This window comes from Dermacentor andersoni, chromosome 1 (genome assembly GCF_023375885.2).
Source record: "Dermacentor andersoni chromosome 1, qqDerAnde1_hic_scaffold, whole genome shotgun sequence".
Classification (NCBI taxonomy): Eukaryota; Metazoa; Arthropoda; class Arachnida; order Ixodida; family Ixodidae; genus Dermacentor; species Dermacentor andersoni.
Window position 1 is genome coordinate 72,725,104 of NC_092814.1, and position 21,515 is coordinate 72,746,618.

Consider the following 21,515-nt stretch of genomic DNA (forward strand, 5'->3'; position numbering starts at 1 on the left):
AAATATGGTCTGCTTGTGTCGTCTTCATTGTAAGGGTGTGCCTGGATATTAGTATGCTCCTGCTTGAGATGGTACCTCTCCAGTTTGAATGAGGTGACGACAGGGACACCACCGCCTCCTCCGATGCGCACGCACTGGAGAGCGCACGCAGCCTTGCGCGCATGGTATTGGAGTTCACGTCATTCGAGTTTCAGAGCCACACTACAGTGAAATGGTAAATGAGTAGTAGCACTTTATCACATGCGTACTTCGCTTTCACATGCTCACCGCTACTAGCATTCATCGTGCCAGCGTTATGATCAGAATGATCATGGCAAGCACTTGCACAGCCCTCAGATGTTTTCCAAGTTTTGCCGACAGCCCTTGTCATTGCTTTCGTGAAAGACAGTGTGTCTACCTCCCCATGACGCAGGTGTCCAATGTCAAGAGCTCGCACTGGCCTTTGGAATAAAAGCACAGGCTCTACAGAAGCATGAACTGCAGAAACAGATTATTTGCTAAAAGTAACCTTTTCTAAATGTCATCAGCCTACTTAGTGTAATTGTGCACATGTTGTCTGCCTTGTTCGCACAGTCCGTATTTTCCTCTTTTTTCCCCCGTTTTTGCTGCTGACATCGAAGACTGTCGAACGCATGCGCGTTGCTGCACATGCAATGGCGGAAAAGCTTTGGAAAAAGAAATGGCGGTAAACTTGGCTCAGCTGCCATACACAATCATCATCAGTCGCAACAAGCATGACAGCACTCTCTGCAGTAATTTTTTAGGGTATGGCGGTCACTTGAATAAAAAAAAATGGCCATCGTGGGGGTGTGAGCATTTTGCTAGTATGAGTATTAGGCAAGTAAATGCGATAGATCTTTCGAACGAGAAGACCACGTACTGGAAATCGTGTGTTTCAAGACTCAGTGGTAATGTGCATTTGCACTTGGCATCGAAACATGTGACACTTGGTTTGTTGTGCATGCTGGGAAAGCTACAGGTCACATAGCCATCCACACTTTTCGCTGCAGTTGGGGAAATAACGGCTCACTCACTCACTGTGTGCTGCTGATCCTATCGTGATTCATATGTTCAACCGGCTTTGTGCAGGATAGGGCAAGCAGCGAACACATGCCGACACATGCCGTGGTTCTCATTCATGTTTGGCTTATGGCCTGGAGCCTGGAGGGAAGTAATGCAAGCAGGCTTTCGAAGCAAATATGATAGACACGTTAGGGACTTCTCTTGATGGAAAGTCGGTGAATTAAAAAAAAAGGAATCGCAAGTAGATTGGGGAAAACAAGCCTCAAGCAGCGAAGAACCTTGATTTGCTATCATGTTTTGGCAGTCGCATTTTCTTGCATAACAGTGCACATCGAACGCAATTCCACAGGTCGCTTCGCCATTAATCTGAAACGTTATGTGAGGTGGTCCCTTTCTTTCTGGACCGAGGTCTTCATCTTTATGTGGCGATTTTTTGTGCTGTATGCTCATACGTATAACAAGTGCGTACACTTCATGATGAAACTGCCTCAGCCTTACTATTTCTAGATTATATCATAAGAAGCCAACAAACACTGACACCAAGCACAACATAGGGGAAATTACTTGTGCTTAATAAATGAAATACAGAAACGATAAATTAATCGAAAGGAAAGTGGGTGAAAAAACAACATTCGGCAACATTGACACCTTCAGGTAGCATGTGTGCGTTTATTGACCGATTCCCTTCACCCAAAAAGATCGCATTCTCGTGACGTCTGCGGCAGAAAGGATGTTCCACGTCCGCCGCCAAAGTCTGTGCGTGGTGGCGTTGGCTAACACTCCCAGGGTTTTACAAGGAAGCATAAATACCCAATAAAGTGGCCGGGGAAACGCCACCACGGTAGCTCAATTGGTGAAGCATCGCACGCGAAATGTGAAGGTTGTGGGAGCGTTCCCCACCTGCGACAAGTTTTTTCATCCACTTTCATTTCCATTAATTTATCGTTTCTTTATTTCATTTATTAAGCACAAGTAATTTCTCCTATGTTGTCCTTGGTGTCAGTGTTGGCTTCTTATGATATGACTAATAAAAATCTGGCCTCTCGATTAACCCCCTTTCTTCTCGTTTATTTCTAGATTAGTATTCCATACAACAGCTATTGTGCTTTAGTACTAAAAAGACAACTTATAACACGGGAAATATGCAAACAGCATTGCAATTACAATGATCACTTTTCATGTGTCAGTATTTAACATACCTTCTCTTAGTTTTACACAAAATTTTGGGGGTAATTTCATTATTGGCCTCCGCAGCTAGTGGGTACGGAGAAGGGCTTGGAGCACAGCACTCTTTGTAATAATAAGAAAGACTGTTATTTTTATTGACCATTTGGCGCTTTTTCCACCTCCTCCTTTCTATAGTTTCTTTCTTTGCACCACAGTACATCAGGTTAGGTTTGCACCAACTCGCCCAACATAGTACTCTGCCATGCACATCACCCCTCACCACATGATTCGAAAGCGTTCGAGAGTGCTCGCTTGCTGCAGTTGCATGATTTTTTTTTGTCGATGGTTGAAAAAAGTTTAGTCTTCGTCACAGTTGACTTTTCACAGTGCCGCATACCGAAGAAAATCTATTTGCTAAAATTTAAGTTGGTTACCGTACAGGGCTGTTTTCCAAGGAAAAATTCCTGTCTACACTTTTTCTTCCTCATGTTACTCCACAATCTGGAAAGAAGGGAAGCACAGTGGCTTTCCAAGATTCACTCAGAAAACGTTCCTGTCGTCACAGTGCCCCTACACCCAACACCTAGCCACAAAGAAGTAATGTATCGTTGCCATTCAACCGCCTTTACCACCGCCCAACCCTTGCAGAGTACGGGGACATGCAAAGTCTGGCTATAGTAAAGGTGAAGCTATATTGAATGGGAACAATGCTTCATTCTGCTAGTCTGTGGTTGAAAGTATTTTTGTCTCAATACATGTACCTTTCTCACACATGGGCATTGACTAAACCAGTAGCAAAATTTATTAGTTATAACTTTGCCCTCCACTCTAGCAGAAGTGTTCAACAGTTTGAACAGTGAAACTTTCGCCATTCATACTGTTGAGCATTCCTGTAAAAGTGGATTGCAAAGTTATTGCTAAGAAATGATGCAGACCAGCTTTGAACAGCATTTGCAGAGTGCCTATACAGGGCACCTGTGTATAACCTTTGCAAGCACAAGCATGCACTTCTGTGCGCACAAAACAGTGTAAGGAAGCACTAAATTACTGCAGCTGCAAATTTGAACTACGTTTCCTTTATGTGCTTACTAATACCCTGACATCCAGAGTGAGCTGCTTATGGGAAATAGTGCATCACATAGAGATTCCCGCACTCCTGTCAGTGCTTTCTCATGAGCTCCGCTTGTACTAAATACGGTTACAAGTTGAATATCCACCACATGATATCACGGAAAGCTCTTAAATCGCTTTCCTTTAGCCTTCCTTTAGCCAGGTAGTAGGACTACTACCATAGTCAAGAATGCTCAGTTGGTAGAATAAACAGTTTGCCACATACTGAAACATTGACTGCCTTGGAAACTGCTTCACATCATCAGCAGACCCACCTGTACAATTCTTTTAAAAATTATATAGGAAAAATTCTTCCCATTGACTAGAATTAAGAAGGGCAATGACAGGCATCACAATTCCTGATTAGTTTTCAAGAAAAAAAAAGGGGGGGGGGGGGTAAGCAAACATAAGTTCTACTCGTGCTGCAGCCAACTTATTTGTGAAGGCCACAGGACAATATCCGCATTTGCATGCATGCCGCTGTCGATGAAACCATGTTCATGGCTGAACCCCAAATATTCCCCATTGACGGCATAAAAGCCAAATTACCCTTTTTTTTTTTTCATGCATCAAGAAAAGTTCTCTAGCCCATGATTTCTTTTCAAATGACGAAGAAAACCACAGAACTGTGGAGGAAACCACCATGCAATAACAGGAGCTGCGTGTACATGTGGCCACTGTGCCAGCTTGCGTCTGATTGCAGAAAAAAAGGTTGTGGAACTGAACCACTCAGTACAATAAAGCATTTTGTCTCTCTTCTGACGAAGCATGAGTCATAGCCAGATCTGCAATTTCCAGATATTGGTGTACGAGTCTGGGACCTAGGAGAGACAAGGGCAAGTTGAGTGTGTACTTCAAAAATGCTTCCACAGTTACCCATGAATGAAAGTGGGCGCCCAGCAAGTTTCTAGAATCTTATTATCCGCAACTGCTCCTGGGCACAAAGGCACAATATGTTGGGAATGGCCTGCTGAGGTACCGACATGCAAAGTTTCTCAGCCAGCTGCAGCAGCAGGATTGGCACTTTCTGGGAAGCCACCGTCATTCTCCAGCTGAACGGTGACCGACTGTGTGAGGAGGACAATGTGCCGAGTCAGCAACTCTTCGTTGCCGGAATGCCAAGACGAGGTCGACGAACCAGACTTTGTTAGTGAACTCGCCACCACCGACCCAGTCTTTCGGGAGTGAGGGAGTTCCCGAGGGAATGTATTTGGGGGCACCGTCCCACACACCTTTCAAGACACAAGACAATGGAGAACCGGCGGCGGCCACTGTGCGAGGTCCGCTCGGGGATTAAGAGGCATCTGCTCGGGGCAAGACACGTGTCAGCGAGAACTCGCTCAACTCGGGTTCCGGGAAGCCAAAGTGCGTACGTGTGTGTGTGAGCCCTTCTCCTCCAAGAAGGCGGGTCAACTTCGATGATGTTGGACGCTACGAATTGGCGGTGAACTGCTGTTTTCCCTCACCTAGGGATCTAGGGAGGACAGAGTGTATATAAGCAGCTGTTGTCGGCTGCTAGAGTGTGCTCTGTGACCGTGCTCGTGAGCAGTGTGCTGGTGTGTTTGGAGCTACGTGCTCGTATGCTGTATGCTTCGTCTTGTGTGCACCATTTGGGAGTCGCGCTAGACTGTCGAATGTATCCCCCATTTGAATGTATCCCCCGTTTGAATGTAAATATCTGTGAATAAATTGTGCTCGCCTAGTCCTGTCCCCCCCAAGTTCCTCCCTACAACCTACAACTCCTACAAATAGCGTAACCTGCTGGCTAGCTGGCTTGTAATGATGTATGTACCATGCAAGGGGCGTGAAAAGTCCCGAGTAAATTGACTGCCAAGATGACAAGCAAAACAAAATTGCCTCTCCTACCCACAGCCAATTACATCATGCAGTGAGGGAAGTGTAGATAAAAACTTGGTGCCATCACATTATGTATTGGTATAAGCAGTTAAATGGCAAAAAAACAAAACTTTGAATGCACCATAGCACAGTAAAGCTACCACTGGAACTTTTTCTGTGCCTCATGTGCGCACTTGTCGCAAGGCTTTCGTTCCTTTGTGATGTGCAGTGCAATAGCATGCTATAAAACCTCGTGCCTGAATTATCTAAAATTCACATTGCAGAACAGCTCAGGCAGACAAATATGCTGTAGTTGCATGCATTCATTAGCAGATATTCTGTTTTTGTACTATGCAAAAACAAACACAACATGGAGAGTGCTGTTGGGCAGTGCTCTCACAGCACTGCATGGGATGCACAATAGGCCTATAGTCTCAATAAGACACAGGACACAAGTCTGCCAAGTAATCTGTAGGATTTACTTTTTAAGTTTATGTTGAAATGGTAGAGATCACACCTGTGGTGGTTTTCTCATTTTTATTTTCCAGATATGAACCTTGCTGACGATGGTTTCTTGGAAAATGGTAAGCCGATCTCATTTATGCAAATGAACTGTTGCAAGTTATTTCAATTTAAAGTTATCTTTGAAGTAGATGCATTGCTTGTTTCTTGGCAGTCTGCATGCTTAGTGATTGGTAAACTGCATGCTTAGTACTGTGAGTGCTAAAATGCCCATTATGCATGCCCAAAGACCATGCAACTGTTATTTCGAACAAAATCTCTCAGTACCATGCACTGTGTTTTGGACAAACCTTAGCCAACGGTGAAGATGCGATGCTTCACTAGCTACTGTAATGTCGTGTACCCTAAAAATGACAAGGAAAGACGTGTGGAAGATGTGAGGCCAAATCAGACGTGCGCGCCTGTCAATGGTGATGACTAGACAGAGTGCACTATAGCTTCACTTACACTTGGGCCATGCGCTCCGCTGTTCGCGTTTCATTTGACGCTGATAGTACATGTTGTAGACAATGTTTACTCCAGCAGTGTACGCACAGGCCCTTGCAACCCTTGAAAACCTTTGAAATTGAAAAGTATGTTTTCAAGGCCCTTGAAAATCTTGGAATTCTTTTTTCCCTTGAAATCCTTGAATTTCTTCACCCGGCACAGCATGACTTTGTCGCAGTCACACTCTCTCGTGCTTTCTGCCCTCCTCCTCCCCCTTCTCCATTGGCACTGTCAGACTTGTGTTTAAGGGAAGAAGGCACGTGAGGCTGGCTTTTGTGCCATGCACCAGATGCGGCGGCTCACTTTTTATTGCGATAGCAATTAAATTGACACTCCAAGCGCATTTTTGTTGGCGGCAGTGTCGCCATGCTCCGTACAAAGTGCACGGGTGATAACACTGTCACCGCATGTCGTATGCAGTATGTGCAACTGAAAGCCCGCGAGGGAAGCCGACAATTGTGGCTCAGTCTGGCGCTCGTGAAGGAGAAAAGCGAAGAGCAAACATGCTACCTTCTGTCGCGTCAAAGGCCATCAGGGGGTAGAGGTGCAGCGGCATTGTACTCGGGCAGCAACAGCATATTTCGCGACCGGGTGCAAGGCAAACTGACAATTGCTGCTCAATCTTGTGTGCTGCGATAGGGAGGAAAGTGGGGAGGGGAGGCGGGCTTCAACTCCGTCAACAAGTACATACCTTGCATGGTTGCACATGGTGGCATGCGCGCCATGTCTTGAAAGGCTTCTGCAGATGGCTCATATCTTTTTATGCACTGTGTTCTCGCCGCTCGCATTAAAGCAATAGACAGCACGAAGGTCACTTCACTCATTGCTGCCGCTACACTTGCTCACAGCAATGTTTTGACAGCGAGTGTCCGCGCTCATCAAGTGTGTTTTGTTCATGCTTGCTTGCGCACGGTGACACCATGCTTGTTAATTGAGTTAGTAAGCGAATGTTTCCAAGTTTATACTGCCGATAAAACTACCATCCTTACTTTGTATAGCTGTCTACTAATTTGGTATCGCAAACAATGCTTCGGCTTTCGGGCGAAACTGCAACTTTTTCTTTTTTCACAATGCCCTCGTGCTTTATTTTTGAAGTTAATCTATAGCAGGTGCAAAATCATCCGATGGCGAGCAACGCTATCAGCCACGGCGGCGGAGTGTATGTGAAAGCTTCGCAGGTTTTGTTTTGTACCATCGATGCAAAGACATCAACATGGTATAAAAGCATATCTTTGGTCGCGGACTTGCAAATTTTTTAAAAAGGGGGGCTTTTTAATTGTGAAATTCGTTTCTTTTTTCCAGTTGCGCAATAATGCAAAAAGTATTACGGCCCCTTTCATGCAAGAAAAATTAGTTAGCGACTGTACATGTTTGCAGAAAAGGTCCAATTTCAATATGATAAGGTGCCGATATTAACAACTTTGCTATCTCTAAGTTTATCTATATTGTTTTGAAAACATTGTTATAGTATAAATTTGCTATATGGGATGCCGCTCTGCACCCTTTAAAGAGCTTTGACAGGGCCTTGAAAGTCGTTGAATATTCTTCAATTTCTGTCTATGAGACCTGTACGAACCCTGTCCAGTGAACACTCGAAGGTAATATTTTATTTTTGACTTTCAGTCCACTTCATAAGTTGTTAGCTCATCAGAAGGTTGACAACTAGAAAGGCCTTGATTTCTTCTACCAATTTTATGAAGATGTTCCCATTTTGCTCAGCATACCAAATTCTTTCTTTTTACAAGCATTATTACGAAGCTCTCCAACTTCATAACAACAGAAAATATTTTCAGTGTTATAAGATCCACTGGTTATTTGCATCAGGGAATACACTTTATTTCCCTGTGTTGCATGCGAGAAGGAGTTGTGATTCACTGTTCTGTGCATGTTCTTCCATTCGATGATTCTTTGACTACATACATAGCTATTGGGGGGAGCAGTAGCTGCGAGATGTTCGGCTGACCCACCTTCTCTCTTTCACTTTTTTGATGGCTTTGAATATTCTGGCTTCTTTGGGTGTATTGCGTCAATTTCTGCACCAACATTGTCAAAACCTTCTTTGTCAAGCTGTAAAGTAGACTCGTTGTTCTCATCAAACAAAATTTTACAGAATCTTTTATTCCAGTACAAGAAATTTGCATTGTTTTCCTGGCATAATTTTGAAAAAGAAAAGCTTTTATCTAAAATAAGCCAGGCCACACACAAAGGCACAATGTATACAGGTTTATTCGTTACAAGCGGCTATTAACTTTTATAAAAGCGCCACCCCCAAGCATACGCTGCCAATTGGCGACCAGCATTCCGTCATTGTTCACTGGGACACATATGTCCCAGTGCCTCTTTCTTGGTAAAAAAGTATTTTGTGCTCGTTTAAATTCAAGAATCCTGGTTTGTTAAGAACCCTCGATCCCTGCAATTTATATTCTATACATTATCTTCTTCATTCATAAGTCTGCAAAACAATTACCTAATTTGTTGACGGCAAAGTATCCCATCGTTACGTGGCTCCACCATTGTTTCGTCAGTGTTTTGTCATGAGTTGTCAACCGAAATAAAATTTTGCTAGGGGAAGCTAACTCTTTCCGTAAGTTGCCCTCAGTAGGTTTGCAGGGGAAAAACATGTGTTGAGATGTGTTTCAAATTCGGGGACACACGTGTCCCATCTACATTAAGAGATAATCCGTTCCCAATGCACGGGACATGGGCATTTTCGCATTTCGCCCTTATCGAAATGCGGTCACTGCAGCCAGGATTGCGGCATGCCATGTGTTGAAGTGGCTATGCATGAGGCTGCCAGTGCCTAGTCTGATGACGCTGTTGCTGTAGAAGGAAATAATGTGGTTCAGGAAATTGAAGCGTCATGGAAGGCACTCAGAGACTCCAGCATTGTTGCAGGTAATGAATCGTTCTGCAATTGTGTCAGCGCTATGCCGATACAATGACAGTATAGGAACTGTCCGATGGCAATAATGTGGTCGCTGTCACCAGACGAAGCTACGCGAGTGATGACAAAACTGCTGTGCACTGTGATACACAGGACTGTGCATTCTAGTAATAGATACACTCTAACCTCGTTATAACGAAGTTGAAGGGAAAGCTGAAATTACTTCGTTATACCGACCAGTGCCATTTACTGCAGTATATGCCCACTGGTGTGCACAACTTTAAATGTGCAAAGACTACAGCTCTGCGGCACGCCGTACTGCTGCATAGCCGCGTATGTGATGAAAATTTAATAAAACAACAGCAAAGGACTATCCGGCATGGGTAAAATGCGACTGTTTAGCACCTGACGTGACAGCCGTTACAGTAGTGCCCTTTTATTCCGATGTGATAGTTCGCTTCAGTGTTCCACTTGGCTCACTCATATTTTTGTGAAACCTGTCTAAATATGCAGCTGACAGAGCTTGGCACAGCGCCAGAAACGCAAGCGTATACGTAGGCGCATTCTACCATTGAAAGCGAAACTGTCTGATCCAACACTTTCTCATGGCCCTGTGGCTTCACTGTGTGACTGCGCTGGCTAGGCTTGGATGGCTCCTGCTGGTTTCACACAATCTCAGAGGTCATGCCTAGCTGCGTCAGCACAGCGCAGTGTGCTGCAGTGAGAGAGAGAGGCACCGGTTTTTAGCACGCCGCGCACAAGCACCATCATCATCGACATGTGGTGTGGCGCAGCTAAGTGGGGCCTCGGAGGTTGCGCCTAGCTTCACTTGCTATGTGCCACAGGGAAAGAGAGGTGGGATAAAATTAGAAAGAAGTGCAGCTTGTGTGCAGCCACCATGCGCGCAGCTACGCGCGGCGGTGAGAAAGACCACTATTGCTCGACAGAATATTCTATGTGGTATATTGAACAGAATGAGTGCAGAATTCAGTAAAAAGCAATTTGTGCAGTGCCTAACGGTCGGTGTTTTTGCTTTTGGAGACAAATATACTTTGTTGAATATAGCATTGGCAGAACAATTTGACTTTGCAATAACAAGCTTTAAAATATATCGATTTCTATGGGAATTTCAAGGAGAATTGCATTTACTTTGTTGTATCCGTTACTGCGTTTATCCCATTTCGTTGTATTGAGGCTAAAGTGTATAATAAAATAATCCTGGCTCCTTCAAAGGAAAAAAAAAAACAAGGGGTAAAAAAAACTCTACCAAGAATTCCTATCGCCAAACTTTCTGAGCCCCTATTCGGTCATCCCTCCTCATTTGGTCATCAAGTTTGATGAGCCACTCGGAAAAGAGCTCTGGTCATCCAGGCTCGTAGTCGTACGGTAACGACATGACGTTTTTCATGCAGCAAGGTTTCGCATGAAACCTTGCTGCATGAAACTAACTTGCGCACCCACTAACTCGTGGATGCGCGAAGGCGAGCGCCATCTGGTGGAGGTGCAAGGAACCCAGCAGCGTGCGTGTTCGTCTATGATTGGATGGCCTAGTCGGCAAGAGAATAGCCAGGCCGCAGCCACAGTCACGAGACCTGGCAAGGTTCACAAAGAAAAGCTTCGCATTTAATAAGAAAAAGAAAGCTCAGCTTGGATGGTAGAGCTGACTCGCGACTTGGACCTTGCCAGGCTCCTTGCATCAGGGTCACAGCATTGCACCAATTGCCATCATCACTTTCTTCTAAATTTGCTTTCACTGACCTTTTTCAGTTCGTCTTTTCCTGTTTCATCCAAAAGCACTGAACCCTAGCCATAACACACTGTGCAGTTTTGGAACGTTAAACCCCACAATTTGAGCTCATTTGGCAAACCAGCTCTGGGAGGAATGTTCGTGAAAGTAAAATTGTAAGACACCTGACTGTAGCATGAAGCTACAAAGAAAACCCATATGGGTTTCTCAGAACAAAAGCTTTGCAGTGCAAGAAAAATTCATCCTGGTCTGGTGATCGAACTCTGGACAAACACCTTTCCATGACAGTCACTCTGCCATCTAAGCTAACCAGGAGGCTAACAGGCCGAATTGATTTACTTGAAGCACAGGGAGATTTTTCCTTTCAGTGTTTCTGTGCAAATAGAGGAACCTCAACCTCTACTTTTCTGAAACATAAATCAGAATGATGTTTCAACACAGAGATTCAGGTGCTTGAGGAATACTAAGAAAAAAGTTTTATCTGCAACATACAGTTTGCATGTAGTACAATCGAACATCTATGTGACCAATTACCAGATATAATGAAGTAAATATAATGTTTGGTTGGTCATGTTTATTTCAACAGAGTATTCTTCGGTTAGCATAACGAAACAAAAAATTTGGGATCTGACACAGTATCAGTTATGGCGAAGTAAATGTTTGCTTGCACATAGCCTAAAATGTGTAGTACTCTGGTGGCAAACATGTCGAGCACTGTCGGTGACCAATTTTTCAAATGCCAACTTTTTCGAATTAGTCGGACTTTCCCGCGAGACTACCTTTAAAAAACCAATGCATAACAGCATCCAAAATTTTTGGAAATTACTATGATTTGCCAATCAACTTTTTAATTATCAGCGTTTGGCTGCCAATGCCAATCGGATGTTTGTAGCTAATGGTTGATCTTATAACAGATCAGCCTTTAAAATGAACCAGAAGCCTTTGAACATTGGCCCAAAAAGTTCCGGCTAATTTTCAGTGAAAAACCCAAATCGAACGCATCAAGAGCACTGCCTCATGAGAAAATTGGGATAAGTGATATTAATTACTATGCACACTTTTTAGCTAAGCATTGTTGTAGAAATTCTGCATGTGATTCACTGTAAATGCTGGGTTATCATATGTAATTTTTGATTTTTCCTTTAGTGTCTCCAATTACATCATTCTTGTGCCTCAGTCCACCACTTAGTGAGCGGGACTACTTCTTTCACCTGGATGAAAGTGAAGGCATCTGCGACCTCTTCGACATCCTCCCCGTGTGACATGGTGACCGTGTCTTTTTCATGCTGCGTTTCTTTTTTCTTTTTTTTCATGGCTGGCAGTGTTGATATGACGTTGCTGTTTTGTGAATTGAAGTGATTCTTCTCTCACGAAGTGTGGGTATGTGTCAACTTACAATTTGCTGGAACATTAGAGCTTTAGCAGAACACTACCACTGCACCATTACAGCTGCCTCTTTGATGATCTTGCGTGACTTAGCTAGCACACACAAAACTGGCAGATGGTAGAGGTGGTACTGGTATGCTAAAGCTCCCAATTGTGCTGCATGAATGCTGCAAGGGTGGTGCTTGTAGTTGCTCTCATGGCACGCTGGCCACTCGTTTTCATCGCATCCGTCATATTGCAGAATAAACCTACAAAGTTGTGTGATATTTCCCATTTTCATTAGAGTTTCTGAAGTGTACTGCTTTCCACTTAATATTTTTTATGATACATAACATAACACTCTTGCAAGACATTGCATTATTTTTCTCGCTATTATAAATAGAAGTTGTCTCCGGCATGTCTCAGTAGAATCTCGAAAATGCATATCTCATGGGATCACATGAAATATTAGTATCATCAAAACAAGAAAAAAGTATATGCATTCATTTGAAATTCACAGCTGAAAATGTTCCACATAATTTCTTGCTATTTCTTGGACACAAGGTGAATTGCAAATATTTGAATAATTAGGCATATCTAAGAAGGGAATTTAAGGGGGGAAAATTCGTCGATTTCCTTCGTGTCAGCACAGAAGGTTCTTTACCGGGCTTTTGCTCTGTCCTGTTTCAGTGCATTGATGTCTATTTTGCACTTTGTTGTAGGTGGACATTTCATAATCTGATGTGATATCAGATCTAAATCAGATATGTGTAGCATGTTGCTGATTGTATTTCACTTGGCAGTTTAAGTCACTCTGTGGGGATCCAGTTTGGCAACTTGTGCCCACATGTAGCTTTCTCCGTTTCACTCAGTAATAAGTGCATGGATGAACCCAGTAGAAAGCAGGTCCACCAGTCATTTGCATGCACCTCATCGCTGGCTTGATTGCTACTACAGCATTGAAAGTGCAGTGCACGAAGAGGCAGTGTTTTCCCCACGAAAGAAAGCTTGAATGCAACATCTAGAAACTGCAGTACAAAATTATATCCACGTCTCTGATACGTTAATACCTCCGTGCCTTTGTTGTAAAACGGGTCACTTTCAACCTTCTTCATGGCCGCACCTGGGACTTTGCTGCTCTAGATGTCATGCGAGTGACTGAAAGTTGTGAAAATGGGGCTGAGTTGGCTGCAATCTCTTTACTTGGTAGCCATCAGAACTGAGGATACAGGTTGTAAAATGAATGGCAGCAACACCGTTCATGGCCGTGGTATTTGGGACGTAACGCTACTCATGTCCGAAAAATTTACTCGGGTGACGAGTAGCACCTGAATTTTAGTTCTTGCTCAATTAGCACATATTTCTGGAAGCTCTAAAAATTGACCTGGTTTGCCCTACCAGTAACTCATCGGTGCGATGGCCTGCCTCAAACTGATGAGAGGGTGTAGCATTTCAGCTATTGCATGTTGCCCTTTCTAGCTGCTGTATGGCTTTCAAGGCTCAATGGCTTTCAAGGCTCAATGCTTGCCGAGCTGTATCCATGGTATCCATGTTCGCTGGCGCAACAATGGCCATAATGGCATGGCTCGATGCCTACAAAAGGCAGACAGCATGGTGTGGGAAGGGTGGAGAAGGTGAATGAGAAAAATCATTGCACCTAGCTTGCCAGGCTGGATAATCAGTCGAGCTGCATGGCGAGAGCACTAGTGAGAGGTTCCACAGTTCATTAGCAGGAAGAGTCTTTGCGACAGCAAAAGTCTGACCTTCTCCACATAAAAAGTTATTCTCATCGTAGCAGCAATAACAACAAAAGAAGAGAGTGTAGTGGCCTTCAGACCACATTACTGCTGTCAAACTCAGTCATGTATAACATCACCCACATAAAAAGTTTACATTCTCATCAAAGCAGAAAAAGAAAGAGAGTTTAAGATTTTCTCACCAAATTACTGCTGTCAAGCACTGTCATGTATTTACATCACCCACAGTGGCCATGAAGAATGTGGACCTCATCCAAAATCTTGCAAATTGTGCACAATGTGATTTGGCCAGAGAATTCTACAAATCCATATCATCCCTAAATTTGTGCCTGCCATGATCGTATGCTCTAGATTCTACTGTTATTAATTATTCTACTCTCAAGAGAGGTAATGCAAGCCTAAATGGAATTTACAGGCCATAATCTGTGCATCTCTATATCTGCCAAATTGGCTGTGTGTTTTGTCACTGTTATTGTGTAAAGCATGCTCTTGTGTGACAGGACATTGCACTGGAATTGTTGTGCTGTTTTATTTCGAACTATTTTAATTAGAGGAGGATCTAGCATATTTTAATTGCTAACATTTAGGGGGAACTGCAACAACATGATAAAATTGTCTGCCTGAAGACATGCAGGTCTTCATTTGTTTGTGGATGTACCATCTATCTCGAAAGCTCCTAAGCTGATACACTGGTGGCCAGAGTAGGTGGTGTGTGAGCATAACAGGCGACTATATTGCTTTAATTATACTGTGTGCTGTGGCTGTGAGCTGATACTGCTGTGGATTTGCCGGTGCTGACATTCAGTTTGTAAACTCATCAAGGGCTGGAAAGTTATGCTTTGCAGATTAGTGCAGTAGCAGAGTTTGTTGGATAATTGCAGAAGACTTCATGGCTTTCCTTTGCTGCACATTCCTGTTCTAAGCACAAACCAAAGATGTCACTCTCCAAAGAACGTGTACTGAAAGCCATGTATTTTAATGACATCCTTATAAGCTATTGGGTAATCAACGTTTGCAATTAAAACCACCCACACTATGGCAAGTTGATGTTTGAACTATGTTATGCATATGAGTAATTTGGAACAATTGCTGTGTGTAGAGTACCATCAATAGTGTATTGTAAAGTGTGCCTGCCTTTTCAAGCTTCCTAGAAATTCTAATCCTGCAGGGAAAAGGCAATGGAGGGATAGGCTTAATTGAGTAGGAATGCTTTCTTGGCTCTTTTTTAAAACAAAAGAAGGGCCATGGACAGAATAAAACTCTGTGGGCATGCTTAATGGCAACTTGCATTTCTGGAGGCATTGAGCCGCAGCTCAGTAATGAGCACAGAAGGTTGTCATGTTGAGACACTGTCGCTGTATAGAGTGAAAACACAACACATGCAACTAGCACAGTGTAACTTTTCACAGAAATGTACCTATATATTTTTTCTGCTATTTCTTGCATAACCAGTTTTGTTTCATGCAATTATGAACGGAATTTTTACTCTTGGAAAGGCAAAATATTTTCGTTAAGAGACCTAAGAGTGGCATAAGAAATTTCATTTGGTACAGTTCATAAAGGCACCTCTGTAACATATTTGTGTTCATTCTATTTTTTTTATGAAGCTTCAAAGCACGCATCCGAAGTCTGTTCACTTGTGTGGAACAGTCACTGAATGCCTCGAATAGAAAGGGATATGGGCGTGTCAACTACTTCATGCTTTTTTTTAATTGCATGATTCTTTTGGTGTGTTGATTTGCATGTGTTCATTACAGCTCTGAAAACTAATTTTGGTGGCCTAAAATTGTAAAAAGTTGATTTGGAGAGCTGAATATTAGAGCAATTCTTTACGTCTTTACTTATTTCTCAACAACTTCGCTAGTATGACACTAATGTTTGTCTACAGTAAATGACTACTCAGTAGTTAACAATGTTGCTAGTCATGCCAAAGCACTATGCACTAAACAATTGTACTATATCGCTACTTGCATCTAACAAATTCTTGAATTTTAACTGCTTACATACGCGTTAGCAGTTTACACTAATTACTTCTTATTGCTGTGCTCTATTCCTTTGAACTTGCATAGGCACAGTTTGTATGCATCTTTCCTTCTTTTATTGGGTTCAATTGAAAATATACATGAAATTTCTTACAATTCTTATTAATCTTTGTAAAAAAATTTAATCTACTAGGTTAATTATGTTTATACCTTGTGTATGAGATTTTAACAACCATGCAAACATTTTTTGCCTTCAGAATAAGGAAATATTGAGCAATACACTGCATCATTTCTGTAAATAAACATCTTGCAGCTTTACATGATTTTGTGCAGTGTGGGTTCAGAACTGATTGTGTGTGCCTTAATTTATGCGTCGCAGCTGCTCTTCTGCTTTTTCACTTTGAAGGTTTTGCATGCGTCTGGGTCTTGTGTGTGAAGCAGTGTTTAATTACAGCTACAAGTCTCATCATTTCTGTTCGACTGAAACATTTTGCATGCTTTGTGTGGCATAAAAGCGTTATACTTAAATGGACACTAAAGGCAAATACTAAGTCGACGTCAGCTGTTAAAATACCATTCCAGGAACCTCGCAGTGCTTGTTTCCTGCCAAGAAACGACTTAGTTTACGACAATTGCGTGTGAAGGGTCCGTATACCTATAGCGCCATTCAAATCACCCGCCCCAAATCAGGGAGTGGTGATGTTGCACACACCATCACCAACCTTTACTGCCATTGGTGAGTAAAACGGCACCCAACAGGTGGTGGTACAGTTTTCTGCGCAAAACGCAAAATGTGTGGCCATGGACAAACCGAACCAAGACAGAGCATTGGATTCACCGCTGCAGCTGCTCTTGGTCAATCAGTGTGGACTGTTCAGGAATCCCGTGACATCACATGGACGTGGCATTCTCTGCTACTTGCAGCTTATCTGAGTTTTGCAAGCCAGAAAAACCAACACAGCAATATGTCATAACGAAACTCCTGAAAGGTGAGAGCGCAGGCACTGCAGAGTGAAGGAAATTAAACTTTTCGACCGCCTGCCGCCTTGTTGTCAAGGGTAACGTCATTGAGTTCTTTTTAAAAAGAAATCAAATAGAACTGGACAAGTAGCATTTCCTTTTGTCTTATAATGCGATACAATGATCTTTTTATTAGGAGAAATTCAGTACTAGTGAGAATTATAATGAGTGCCTTCATCATTGGGCTAGTCCTTTAATGTCCCGGGGGAGTCCCTAATCATGTCCTTCATTTACCTCAATATTACTAAAGCTATGTTAGCAATAGTTTGATGCCTAAGATGTTCTCCAGCACTAATCTATCACTTTAGCTTGACTTAATATTTGCCTTTAGTGTCCCTTTAAATGTGTGGGCTAGATCATGTCTGAAAGAACTGTGTGTATTGATATATTTTTTTAATTGTACGTGTGCATGCATGTCGTTTCTTTTTTTTTTTTTCAGAGTAGTTGGGTCATGTCATGAAATGTACAGATGAATTATATTTATCTTTTGTATTTATCAAGTGCTTTCTGTTTGTGTATGCATGCCTCATTTGTGTGGTGGTGACAGAAATGTTGCAACATCTTGTACATGATATAAGTGAAACAATTACCAGCAGAAGAGCTCCTGTGCTCGTTCACACATCATGTCAATGTGGGACACCTTCATTCAACTCATCTTCACTATTAAAAATATTTTTATTGTGCAGAGTTCTACTGTTTTTGCAGTATTCAGAGTAAATATACATACCTTATTGTTAATTTTGTTGTATAATTGTTTCTTAGTGCCTGCATCTGCACTATGTTCTAAATCACTGCATTTAGACATTGTTTGCAAGTGCAAGCTTTCACTTCCTTTTGTAAAATTGGGTTCTTGTAAATAATTTGTACAATACAAATTATTCTTTTCTACACACTGTTGTCTGCTCTTGCTTGTTGGTGATTGGACACTTTCTGGATTGAAAAGTTCATCACTGGAATACTTTTACATTGTACATTTGATGAAGTTAATGTGCTGCTCTTTGTTTTCTTACACTTCAACCCTTTAACTCATATTCCGAAGTTGAACATGTCCTACCAGTTTGCACTAGGATCTCCAAAGACGAATTCTAAGCATCCAGGCTACAGTTACTTTTATTGCTTTGCACCACATGCATATCGGAGCATGTTGTTTTTTGGTGCTTGTGTATTTTATTTAGCACTGTGCATTCCTTTTCATTGTCTTGTGCTTAAGGAACTGTAACTTACATAAGTGTTAAGGAAAAACTTTTAATATATTTTGGGTTAGTAGTAGCAATAAACTGCGACAGTTTATTGAATTAGGATATTGTGATCAAAGTATTGTTACGGTGCATTTGGACAGGACCGTGCGCGCAAGGGGGAGACGAAGAGGAAGTGGTAGGCTGTCTCCGGGAGCTGTGACCTTTGTACCAGCGTGCGCGATTAACACTAACTTTCCCCATGTAAATAGTTGTAAGTACATTTGTGCATCGGGCTTCCTCTTCATAAGATTTGGTGGAGGTGCGGGGTAACGACTCGGAACGGAGCTTCGCAGTGGCCGCCGCTTCGGTTCTTCACTGATGTCGCAGGAGATGGTGCATAGTTCGGCAACGCCTGCATCGACTTACGTTCTCGCGCATCCGCGTGATCCAGGAACCTTCTGCTGCACCGATGGTGCCGTCGTCGACAACTGGCTGGATATGTGTGAGCGGGTGAGCAGCCACAACAAATGGGATCCCACAGTGATGCTGACGAACGTAATTTTTTACTTGGCGGAAACTGCGCGAGTGTGGTTTCAAAACCACAAAGAAGCACTCCGTAATTGGGACACTTGCAACCAAAAGTTGCGAGATCTCTTCGGAAAACAACTGGGTCGGAAGGTCGTCGCCAAGAAAGAGTTGGCATCCCGTGTTCAGACGTCCACTGAAGGCTACGTCGCCTATATGCAAGACGTGCTGGCACTCTGCCGCGAGTCTGAAAAAGTCGGGCATGTCTTAAAACGTATCGCCGATAACGATTTCAATTTATTAATTTGTAAGAACTGTACTTCGGTTAATGACATGATCGTGGAGTGCAAGCGTTTCGACCTGGTGAAAAGCCGTCGTATTTATCAGTCATTTGCACGACTGCCGAATACGGCTGCAACATCGTCCTGTGAAGACCGACAGGACTCTCCTTCGCGGCAGCAGCAGCCTTCAGAGCAGCTGACGAAGATAGTGCGCCGTGAGCTGGAAGCCATGTGTCCCGCGGCTCTGTATCCACCTGTCAACGGTACATGCGCTCCTATGGTTCCCATTGTTCAGGCTGTTGTGTGCCAAGAACTCGCCGATGTCAGCTTGCAGTGAGTCTGCGCTGTGACCAGTTCCCGGCCAACCGAGCCTCCTTCGCTCGTGCATTGTCAAAATCAGTAAATCCCTCGAGGTTATCGCAACATGACGGAGTGGCGAACACTGGATGACCGACCTATTTGTTTCAGTTGTCGTCGCGTTGGTCACGTCGCCTGATACTGTCGTAACCGCTGGTCCTCAATGTCGTTCAGCCCTCTTCCAGACGGCGGTTTTCGCTATATCAAGCCGAGCCGAACCTGCACGCCACTGACGGTACGACCACATGGCGCCGTCGATCACCGTCGCCGAGCAGTCAGTTCGCCGCAAGGTAGTCGCCCGTTGTCGAGGTCGCCCTAGTCCCGTGTCGACGTCTCCGCCAAAGCCTCTCACCCTGCCGACCAGACGCAATGTAGTGTATTTGTCGCAGCGCTTGTTGATACCGGAGCCCATATCTCGGTGATGAGCAACCGTCTTCATTGCCGCTTGAAGAAAGTCCTTACACCTGCCGCATCTTGCGCTATCCGGGCCGCTGATGGAGCAACGCCCATTATCCTTGGCGTGTGCACTGCCTGAATAAATGTTGCTGGTTTCAACATTTCCGTTTTATTTGCTGTTCTGGAACGATGTTCGCATGACTTGATCTTCGGCCTCGACTTTTTATCGGACCATTCAGTACTGATTGAATGCGCTGCTGGCCTCCTCCAACTCGAGCTGCCTATTCACTGCTGTGCTCCAAAATCAGCTGAACCTCGTTTATGTTCTGTAGACTTCGTACGGTTGCCGCCTGAAGCCTCCATGTGTATGCCTTTGACGTTATTCGCATTTGTTCATGACGGTGACTATGTGCTGACTCCTAATGTCAATGTTCTCCTGCTACGCACGGTTGCCGTTCCTCATACCATTGTGACTATCGCTGACAACCGCGTATTTCTTCCTGTTTTAAATTTTGGTTTAAGTACGCAAGTTATTCCGAAAGGCATGTCGCTCGGCAAGGCTTCTCCCATCAACGGTTCTGCCATCTCTGTTTTAGATGTTCCTTTACGGATCGAAATACTTCAGTCGACCTCCGATCCGGTTATTGGCATATTCCGGTTGATGAACCCGACCGTGAGAAGACCGCTTTTGTTAACAATTTAAGGTTATGCCTTTCGGACTTTGCAATGCCCCAGCAGCTTTCCAACGTATGATAGACTCTCCTGCTTATGCTATCTGGTCGATGTCATCGTATTTTACCCTACGTTTGACAGCCGCCTCAGTCGCTTGGCCGCTATTGAAGTCTTTAGGGAGGCTGGCCTTCAACTTAACTCTTCTAAGTGCCATTTTGGACACTGCGAAGTCCTTGGCCACCGTGTCAGCGCTGCCGGTATACATCCTGATCCTGATAAGATTCACACAGTCAAGAACATTCCTGTACCCTGCTCAGCAAAAAATGTGCGCAGCTTCGTGGGCTTATGTTTCTGTTTTCGTCGGTTTGTTAAATATGTCGCACATATCGCCGGGCCACTGACTGACAAGTCAGTGGCCGTTTAAGTCGTATACGAGTCCGGCCGCTTACAACCTGACGCCAACTGCTTGTCTCGTCATCCCGTCGATCCTCCTGACAATGACGAATAGGATGCCGACACTTGCCTTCTGGCCATTTCTGACTTTCGTGACGTCGTTACTGAACAGCGAAAGGACGACTCTCTCCGGTCCATCATTGAGCGCTTGACTTCAGGACAATCAGATCGATCAACCAGAATGTTTGTTCCCCATGACAGCATTCTTTATCGACGCAACATCAGCTCTAATAGACCAGATTTACTGCTAGTTGTCCTTCGTCATCTCCCTTCTATTGCTCTTGCTGAGCTCCACGACGCACCCACTGCCGGACACCTTGGCACCTCTCGCACTTAGAGTTCGACTAGTTCGACGTCGCTTCTTTTGGCCAGGCCTCTACTGCTCTGTGCGACGTTACGTTGCCGCTTGCGACCCTGCCAGCGTCAAAAGATGCCATGTGCGTAACCTGCTGGCTACCTTCATCCAATCGATGCTCCAACGGAGCCTTTCTTCCGTGCCGGCATGGACCTTCTTGGCCCCTTCTCCACATCCATAAAAGAAAACAAATGGATAGCCGTTGCGACAGCCTATTCGACGCGCTAAGCCATTGCACGTGCCCTGCCCACCAGCTGTGCTACAGATGTCGCAGACTTTTTACTTCAAGACGTGATTCTTCACCATGGCGCGCCAAGGCAGCTGCTGACAGATGGTGGCCGCTACTTCCTGTCCCAAGTTGTCGAAGATATACTTAGTTCCTGCTCCACCGAGCACAAG

The 21,515-nt window shown here is 43.8% G+C and overlaps 1 protein-coding gene across 3 annotated transcripts in view; it reads left to right on the plus strand.

Annotated features, from left to right (window-relative positions):
• The window catches only part of LOC126544995 (uncharacterized), a 46,914-nt gene extending 29,125 nt beyond the window's left edge, over nucleotides 1–17,789 (plus strand). Inside the window, exons 8-9 of one of the 3 annotated variants that reach the window (XM_050192582.3) lie at nucleotides 5,685–5,720; nucleotides 11,922–17,789. In XM_050192582.3, coding sequence (XP_050048539.1) covers nucleotides 5,685–5,720; nucleotides 11,922–12,037 — 152 coding nt within the window. In that variant the 3' untranslated portion in view covers nucleotides 12,038–17,789. Of the gene's footprint in view, nucleotides 1–3,874; nucleotides 3,992–5,684; nucleotides 5,721–11,921 lie in introns of those variants that run through there. The other 2 variants (XM_055061613.2, XM_055061614.2) reach the window with 2 other exon arrangements.
• The last annotated feature ends 3,726 nt before the right edge of the window (nucleotides 17,790–21,515 follow it).